Source organism: Aptenodytes forsteri, unplaced genomic scaffold (genome assembly GCF_000699145.1).
Source record: "Aptenodytes forsteri isolate BGI_AS27 unplaced genomic scaffold, ASM69914v1 Scaffold180, whole genome shotgun sequence".
Classification (NCBI taxonomy): Eukaryota; Metazoa; Chordata; class Aves; order Sphenisciformes; family Spheniscidae; genus Aptenodytes; species Aptenodytes forsteri.
Window position 1 is genome coordinate 176,496 of NW_008795486.1, and position 9,764 is coordinate 186,259.

Here is a 9,764-nt window from a genome sequence, read left to right on the forward strand (position 1 = left end):
TTGATGATCTTAGAGGTCTTTTCCAACCTTAATGATTCTATGATTCTATAACACCGATGATGCTATCACGGCAAATGACAGAGACAGAAGTGTAATGGGATTCAAACCAACCCCTCCAAGTGATCATTTATAAATTGTTCCTAGGGAGTAAAAATCACATACACGGTTTCAACTTCAGAAAGATTTCTATTTTAAGGAGCAGCAGCATCGATGATGCTATCACGGCAAATGACAGAGACAGAAGTGTAATGGGATTCAAACCAACCCCTCCAAGTGATCATTTATAAATTGTTCCTAGGGAGTAAAAATCACATACACGGTTTCAACTTCAGAAAGATTTCTATTTTAAGGAGCAGCAGCATATTTCAGAAGGATGAGACGAATGTGTTACTCACCCAGCTCTGCGAGGACCTATTTTATTGTTCCAACACAAGCACAAGTCTGTCCCCATGGTGGTCTTTTAGTACAGGTAATTCCTTCAGGCTGCTCAAGGCTGTGAGTGCAAGTATCATTGGGTCACAAGTCTAAGCAGTTTAAGACATGTTATTTTTAACTCAAACTACCATAAAAATCTTTCATTTTTTCCCTCTAAACACATGGTTTCATGAACGCACACCCCCAGTTACAGCACGGCAGTGATGTTCTCCTGAATCAACAGAGGAGAGCAAAAAATGTGAGCTTGGAGTATACAATCTCTTGGGTTCTTTCAAACCCAAGTCTCTGGGTTTCATAGCATCCTCCTGACTGTCAGAAAGGCGCAGTGATTCCACCATTAGTCCTGGAAGGAGCTAAAATATCAGTGTCAATGTGCAAAGTCTTTAACGTACAGAAAGCTCTTTAGGTCATTCATGATTCTTTCCCACTCCTTAGACAATAGATTCACAACAGCTAAATACCCTTTTTAATAGCAGAGGTAGAAAAAAAAAGAATCCCTTTACTGAAAGCCTACTGACATTTGTCTGCAACATATTTGGTGGGCAGACAGTATGGGAGACAAAACTTGATTCTCACTTTGCATACACTCCTCCTGTGATTTAGAAACCATGTCCCATGTTCCTGGAGGGGCTTTCCTTTCTATAGTCTCATTTGATGATACAATATTTGATGATCGTCAAAGTTAAAATTACTTACAAACACAGTTGCAGAAGCTATTTAGCTCCCTCCCAAGACTCTGCAGCCTTAGCCCTGCCCAATTAACTCTTTGGGCTACACAGCCCTGCTAAAACACCCACTTGCCAGGTCGGGGAGCGTTACGGATCCGTCCACGCAACCTTCATCATCACTGACATGCAGGAAGTGCGTGTTTGCTTGGGACTGGAATAAGCTTTCAAAAGCAAAATGGATTTTTTCCCATTATAGCTAGCTTGATTGCATTCAACGCGATCACCTGTGGAGAACAACCAGTTCATACACCTGCTCACCAGGCAGCTAAACCTATGAAACGAGAAACTACCAAGTGCGTGCAGACTCATCATCTGACATCTTGACTGCTGTGTGTGGAACTTGAGGATTACCTTAACTAGTTTTCCTCCCACTCCACCAGAGTTGAGCACAAACAAGACAATGTTATTTGCAAAAGTCCAAATCTACCAAGGGATAGATATCCCTACAAGGGATAAAAACCCACGTCCTTGCAAAACAAAATCCAGTTCCACAAACTCACATCTCATTATTTTAATGCATTTTTATTGATACAAACTGCAGTTTCACCAGTAAGATTCATGCTTTGGGCAAATCATTCATTCTTTTTCCTTCTGCATTTTCCCCAATGAGTAGGAAACATACATTTTTAAATTCCAATCATTCATGACACATGCCAAGGACATACATAAGCCTTAGATGAAGCATGGCCCATCATCATGTACCTGGAAAGAGAAATCAGCCATTTCCCATGGCCCATTTTGTTCTCACTTGCATGAAACAAGCAGGAGAGGTACCATTTAGATGAGGTAGCCAAACACCACAGACAGTCCCTCGGTAGCGTACAGAGATGTGTACGTCGATTTTAAGATGAAGTCTGAATGCTTAAGGTAAATAAGAACTGAATTTTCAACTACTCAACTTGAGGGGGAAAAATGGAAAAAGGAAGAACAATTAAAAATAACGGAAAGGCAACCACCTAATTCATAAGCTGGTCCAAGCAGTAAGAACCTGATCCAAAGTGCACTAGAATCAGTCTCACAGACAGAAACTGAACGGAATAGTAAAATTAAAAAAAAAACCCCAAACACCAACAAAACCAAAACAAAAACACACCAAACAAAAACACCCCAACAAACCCCAAACCCCAAAACACTGAATGATTTGTTTTTAAATGCAATTTCTCAAAATCAAAAATGGCAGGGTTTGGGTTTTTTTAAGTTTCATTAAAGGCAATTTTTTTCCTGCTTATGAAAGGAGGGAGGGGGAAAAAAAAAAAAAAAAGAGGAATGAAAGTTTCTAAACCACAAAATGTTATCCAAACAACAAAGAAGCAGCTGTTTCCTGAGAGTAAGTTAGCTAGCAGGGGAGAGAGAGAAGGAGACAAGCTGATTACTATATATTACTATATACAGTGGCTGTTAATTTGGACCATTCACAGCCCATTGCATGGATATCCTGACGTCCTTCTCCATACAACATGGAAGTGTTTTTCCCAGAATTTGCACTTGGAGCAGCACCCCGAGCAATCAGTGGGAGCAGTTGGACCAGACTCTTGCTTGCAGTTACAAACTATTTGTGACCCCCAAATTTATATTTACTCTTTCAAAGATTCCATTCCTTGCCTTGCAGTAAACCAGGATATTACCATACATCAATTAACATGTAAGAAGATAAAATGGTATTTCTAAAAACTTGACTGTAACTCACTTGATTAGAAAACAATCATTTTTATTTGTTTCAAAAATTCAAGGCCACCATGTCATTATAAAGTACACAAGCAAGAGACCGGAGTATATTTACAGGAGAGTACCAAAAATTGGAACTATTGGAAAAGGTATTGCCAACAGCTTTCAGTCAACAGGTTTCAGGCAAGTTCTACGTAGCTCTTCCTTCCCCCCCGTGGTTCTTCTCTGGCCTTGTTCTCTATAGTCTCTTAAGTAATTACCTTGCTCAAGAGCATGAGAGGTTCAGATTGCGAAGTCTGAACATAAATGCCATGGTTAACACAAGACAAGGGAACGCCAGAAACTCTATTGGAAAGACGACGCACAGGAGTGTTTTAAAAGATAAAATTTCAGTGTTGGGTTCGCTTTGTTCCCAGTGGATGGGAGGAGACTGGAAACAGAAAAGGCCACCTGGCATCTTAGGAAAATACTCAACTATCAGGCATATCATCAAAGCCAAGAAAAGTTTTCAACAGAATTGGAATTTTAAGAGTCTGGGGACAAGAAGCCTTGCCTGAGTCTTTCCGAAATTGAGTTGTCCTTTAAACTGCAAAGAATCCTTTCTGAAGAAGGGCTTCAGTGTGAATGAAGCTAAAGCTGGAAAACGAGGGGACTGCCCCAGCCATTTATTAATGTCAAATATGCTGTCTCATGAATCAGGGCAGTTTGTCTGTTTTGGAAGCCTTACAGAAAGCCCATTGCACCTGGCTTGTTGAGCTCGGCATCAGGCTTTAGGCTGATCCAAGAGGATAGCTGCATTCTGTGTTTTGAATAGTTTGTCCCGCAAACAATTTTTTTAAAAAAGGCTTTTATTGAAGAGCCATCAGCAAACAGATCATGCAGAATTTGAACAATACGCAGAATGAGGGGGGGAGGGGGAACCCACACAAGGCACAGCCCCAATTATTTGTCACTTCGTAAGATCTAGCCAGCACAAGTGTCACATTTGCTCTTCAAGAGAATAGCTTCGAAAGCTTCCTGATTTGAAAAAACTAAGTGTTTGTGGGGGATACACACATACACAAAATATACCCAGAGTTTTCTTTGGCAATCATCATCACAGTGGCAGATATTTCAGGATTAGGACAAACAGCGAAGGAAGAAATAAAACCCTGATGCAGATTGTGCGTGCTCAGCCAGTTATCAGCAGAGTAAGTCCAGGCCCAGCCCTGATCATTCAGTACAGTGCAGAATGGAAAAGCCACCTAAGGCAGCTTTGATTAATAAGCTGCCAGAAAACTAAAGAAAAAAATAAGATATATTTACTTCTTTTCCAGCATTGATTCCAAAGGGTAAGGGCTGTTTAGTTCCTTTTATAAACAGCACAGCCAGTTTCTCCATGCCTTCCCTACCTCTCCACCAAACATCACAGTAAGATGTGATTTCTGTTCCCCCATTATCTCCACGCCCCTGCCATGACAGTTTACACCAGCTGAGGATGTCTGAAATTCAGTCCCACTGAAGGCAGCAGGAGTTTCATCATTGACAGCACTGCCATTTAATCCACTGTATATACCAGCAGTCAGGACAATCACCTAGCGCAGCGAGGAAGGCATCAAGCCTAGAACAGGAACTCTTCACTTTACCATAAAGTACAGCGTTTGAGAAGAGCAGAAGAGGAAAGCAAGCCAGAGCAGGCAGCTCAATCCATGCACTTTAACTAAAGTTTATTATCTGACAACGCTCTCCATCTGTCTGCTGCCTGCTTCTCTCATGGGCACAAGCAATGGTTAGCACTGCAACACAGGTGAGGAAGCGGGAGTGAAATGTTGAGATGGCCCTGTGATAAGGCCCGGCCCTGCTCCCAGCAAAGCCAACGGAGGTATAATGGCCACAGTTGCTGCAGTACCACTTCAGTGGCTGTGCCTGGCCTTTTCAATCCACTGCTTCATGTAGCAGATTTCCAAGGCTCGAGCTTGCTGCACAGATTTGGGGTCCAAAGGGTTGCGGCTGCGTAGGTCCAGGTGATGGGCTCCATCCGGGATCACGATTGCCACAAGGGAATCTGTGATGTTCTGGGTCACCCCACCTGCAGACCATGGGTCCAGGCCACCATTGCTGTAAGGAAAGAATACCTCATCAGGGTACATCTGCACAGCAGTCAGCAGCGGGGCTGCAGCTCACGTCAACATATCCACGTTGACTTTCAACTAGTTTTCCGTATGTAGACAGAAACAGACCTCAGCCCTGTCTCAATGTCTTGTGCCCACCCCTCTGCTGAGAGGAGCCTTCTTGACAGAGGTATGGAGCTATTAGCAGCTTAAGCAAGGCTACGCTTCTGTCCTTAATTATCTGCTAATTCAGATAATAAGCCGTAATAGTGCCCCAGCCTCTGGAGACAGATCTGCTGCCACCTGTCATTGTCATAAAAGGTTCGGGTTCCCCTGTACCAAGACATGTTCAAATTCCCAAATCAAAGCACTTTGCTTTTCTTCTTCACAGTCTGCCATAAACTAATAACCAACTGGACCCTTTAGAGATGAATTTTCAGGAGGTTCTAACCTTTTGCTGTCTCAGCTGTGAGCCAACCTGGTTTTGCAAAGAAATCCTTCTGTTAGTCCCCTTATTTCTAATAAAAACCATATTAAAGTAAAGCTTTTCTACCTCAAGAAACTGTCTAAAATGACTCTTCCTCTGTGACAGGACAATTTAATGCAATTTACTACTCCTCCTCCCTCACCCCAAATCAATGAAAGGATTCCTTACACAATGGAAGCAAGCCAATGGCTGAACTGGGGTGAGAGTTTAGAATCTCTCATTCCTAGCTTTGGACTTGACCTATTAATCCCTACTACATCTTATTTTCCTTTACTGCAGTGTTCTTCCCACATGTGATCCATCTTTCTGCACAAAAGAATCAACATCCGAATACTTATGGAACTATGCAAATCTAGATCTGTTCCTCACTTAAAACACTGGACCTGCCCACAAAAAGAAACATTAGAGATGGGCTATTGCATGTCAGTGTAAATTTCTAGGAGGATCTAAAATTAAATCATCCTTGGACATGAAGAGATAAGCGGCTAGAAAAATACCACAATGGCAGCACCAGAAAATAACAGAAAGAAATAATGAGTAAAAAAGTTTTGTAGAAATAACTAAGAGTAAAAACCTGATGGGGTCTGAACTAATACTTTATTTCTTTCACCATTGAAAAAAAAACAAAACCAATTATCTTGAATCTCTGTAGTTATTTAGAATCACTGAAAATAAAGATGACTTGGGAGAAGAGAAACATTTTATATCTGCAAAACAAAAAGCATACAGAGCTGCCCAATAAGCAAAAAGCACTGGATTTAAAAGGTCGCCTGAATCAGCAGAGCACCTTGGCAACAGGGGGATGAGTTGCTGAGAGACCCAAGATGTACATGGACTTGGATCTTTTGGTCCCAGTCATGTGGAAACTAAGTATGCCACAAGAAAACAACACTGTCTCTGGCTTCTCTGGGAGCTTCTGGCTGCATCCTCTGCGGCTCCTGCCAAACGATGGCACCAGAGGCACTGATGCAGTTTGGGAAGTGATGCTTACTGAGAGGAGGGGGGATGGAGGGTTCACCACAAAATAATCTTAAGTCTTAACAGTTTTACAGAATAAGATCATTCAGTACCAACTGGAATGGATTATTTATGTGTTAAAACTAAGCATGCACGTAAGTACTCAGTTGCCCATCTTACAGGACAGGAGTTTCCCAATGTAAACAGAAGAAGTAAAAGAAAAGAAAGAATAAAAAAAAGTCAGCCATTCCTTTCTAGCAGTGGCCAGGCAAGTAGGGCTTCAGAAAAAACCTAATGCAAAATATCAGCACGCTAGTCCTGTTCTCAATTCATCATATTTCCTTGACAGCATAAATAGGGTCCTGCCTATCCCACAGCAAACAGTTCCCTTTTCTATCATCTCTTCAGAGCCTCTTCAGCCCTCCAGCCCTGCCCGGAACAAGGAGATGTTTTACACAATCTTAGCAGCACTGTCTGCACATTCTTTTTTAACGTGCCCACTCTCCACAACTGCCAACTTTCCTTTTCTTAACTTTTTTTTCTCTCACCTTTTCTCTTCAGCCAGGCATTGTTCCACCTTCTTTTCCTCCATTCCCTTCTTTTATGCTACCAATCCCCGCTTCTGCACATAGCTCCAGCATCTCTCAAAACAGAGCCTTCACTTTCTGCCTTTCCCCTGCCAGTACAGAACTGGATAGGTGGGTGCCCTAATTTAGAAGCATACAACCCAGGTGTGATCCATCCAGATTGAAAAATATCAATTTTTAGACTGCGCACACCAAATTTCATACTGTCTGATACAACCTGGGCTGATTTTGACTACCACAGTATGTTGATGACGAGACACTACCAACTGCTACAAGCTCTCTGCCACCACATGCATGAGCAGTGTTAAAATGCCATTTCCACCACTGTGCAGCACTTCCACACCACGTACAGAGCATGTTCCAGTAAGAGTATCAGGAGTGGAAATTGCTGGAAGAGAAAGGACAAACAGGGTTCTGAAACCCCCAATTTCCTCAAACTAGTGTGTTAATAAACTGCTGCGCTGCCCAGGACAGGCAAGTAATATCTGCCTACAGCCTAAGTAACCACTCACACACTACACACCTCCAAGAAGGTACCGAAGTGGCAATGGAGATTCCTGCGTCGATACCATACAACACTGTGTGAATCTGCAGAGTGATGCACTGCTCGCAGAGGGAGAAGCGGCAACACCAGTTCAAGCATCCTGGCCAAATCCCACTGCGTCTGGATAAATCCACCCTACAGTGGTTCTCTTTAGATGGAGTATTCTTCCCTTCCTGCGCTGAACTGTTGTGCAAGTTGCCTGACACTTGAAACACAGTGCTTTTTACCCCACAGGGAGCTGCATCCCCTGGTAAACACAGGGATATTTTTTGTAAAGCACTCTGCAGTGTTTGAGGATAAAAGGCTCTTATATACAATGTACAGTGTTGGCAATGTATTTGTTTGAAGAGAAACAACCCAGCTTGAGATCCAAAGCTTTGTGTGTACAGCACTACTTCATTCATTTGGTTGCTTTCAAGCTTTTCTCATTTCAAGCTCCTTCAGCTGGCATAAATTCTTAAACACTTATTTAGATTTGTTTGCTTGTCTATCGCTTACAAAGCGGATTTCTACTGTACAGAGCTGTGAAGCCTTGGAAATAAGCAACACTGCAGAAATTAAGTTAAACCAACAAATTTTTTTTTATTAAAAAGTTTTCCAAAAAAGGGTAGAATTTCTCACTCTACAGCAGATATCCTGCTGGGACAGAACAGCAAGAGACAAACAAGAGGAAAGCAACAGGCCTCTGGAGCCAAACAGACCAATGCTAACAGCTGAAATCCAGAGAATAATCCCCAATTCAAATGAGGACTTTTTACTTTTAAAATACACACCTATTTACCAAGTCCAACAGACTCATTCTGAGTTTTGTTTAAAGAACTGGCAGGGGTTTTTTTGAAAAGGCCTTGCACAATTTTAGCCAGAGCGCAGAGGAATATATATCCAGGAGCTGCCCACAGTGGGCAATCAATACAGCAAGTCAGAACTCCTGAAGCACAGGCTTCAACAGGTTTATTAAATGCCTCCCTACCACGTAATGACCTAGTGAAAAGCCAGTGCTTAGCTGTTCAAAATTTTGTATCACCTCACAGCAGAAGTACAGCTACATGAACCTCCCTCTAAAGAAAAGCAAGAGTTTAACCTTAAAAATAAGGAAAGTAAAGGCTGAGTAGAGAGCAAGCAGCATGCACTAGTTTTTGCACTAGACTGAAACATTTCTTTCCCTTTTTGTCCACATACAAAGGTGTTTCAGACAAACTTCTGTTGTGTTACCAGTATGCCTTGCTAGAATGGAAACATCTCTTTGTATTTGGTTCTTACACAAGTTTGTTGAAACTTGTCTAATTACCACTAAAAGAAAAGGGAAATTGGCAGTGACAGGAAAGCTCCCCAAGTTACTTCCCTCTCTTCTCTGTATCAAAGGGAAAAAGGAATGTCACACTAGCCCCTCCGCAAGGCTATCACCCAGAGCAACAATTTTAGTGACCGAGATCCTGTGTTATAGCTAGAGCCTGTTTAGACTTTCCTTTTATGTGGAAGAAACAGTGCTTTGGCTTCATAAAAGCTAGACGGATTTACCAGCATGGGAAACCTGGACTTTGGCCACAAGATAAGAAGGAATCCACATGGGAAGAAAATTACATTTGGCAGAATCCCAACCCAGATTCTTCTTTTAGAGTCACACAGGCAGTGACAGAACAGTTGGCTTCTTTGGCCACTGCAGATTGACCATTTTACTCTCAAGAGCAACACAAAGCATGCCCATCATTTATTCAGCTGGAGCATTGGAGACACATCCTTTTGCTACTGAGGGCAGGCTCTCTGCATTGACAACCCAAACTGGTGGAAGACTCCACTCTAGAAGCTGAAACAAGGCTCACCTGAAGACGATGTTGCTGTGTGAACTGATGTTTTTCCCTCCATACACAGAAAGAATCCAAGAGGGGCGAGGCCTCACTCCCCACAGCCTGTAACACTCTTCTGAGAGTGCATCAAAGTCCCATTTCTGAGGCTCGAACATGTCATTGACACCATCTGTGCACATGGGCATCACCATCTCAGTGCAAGCCTGAAAGAAAGAACAGAGTAACAAGATGTATTGCCGGGAGACTGTCCAATAGCTGTTAGTGCAGTGTTTAAATAAAAAAGCTCAAACAGGATTTGATCAGTAATTACTGTCAAACTATCACAGAATCATTTAGGTTGGAAAAGACCCTTAAGATCATAGGGTCCAACCATTAACCTAGCACTGCCAAGTCCACCACTAAACCATGTCCCAATTATTTAAATTTCAACAGCGATGGGGACTCAACAACCACCCACTTCCCTGGG

The 9,764-nt window shown here is 42.3% G+C and overlaps 1 protein-coding gene across 1 annotated transcript in view; it reads right to left on the reverse strand.

Annotated features, from left to right (window-relative positions):
- Positions 1-2,397: 2,397 nt before the first annotated feature.
- Positions 2,398-9,764, reverse strand: part of PRCP (prolylcarboxypeptidase) — a 19,330-nt gene continuing 11,963 nt past the window's right edge. The window contains exons 8-9 of the mRNA XM_009281313.2: positions 9,314-9,501; positions 2,398-4,925 (exon numbers count right to left, since the gene is read on the reverse strand). Coding sequence (XP_009279588.1) covers positions 4,721-4,925; positions 9,314-9,501 — 393 coding nt within the window. The 3' untranslated portion in view covers positions 2,398-4,720. The remainder of the gene's footprint in view (positions 4,926-9,313; positions 9,502-9,764) is intronic.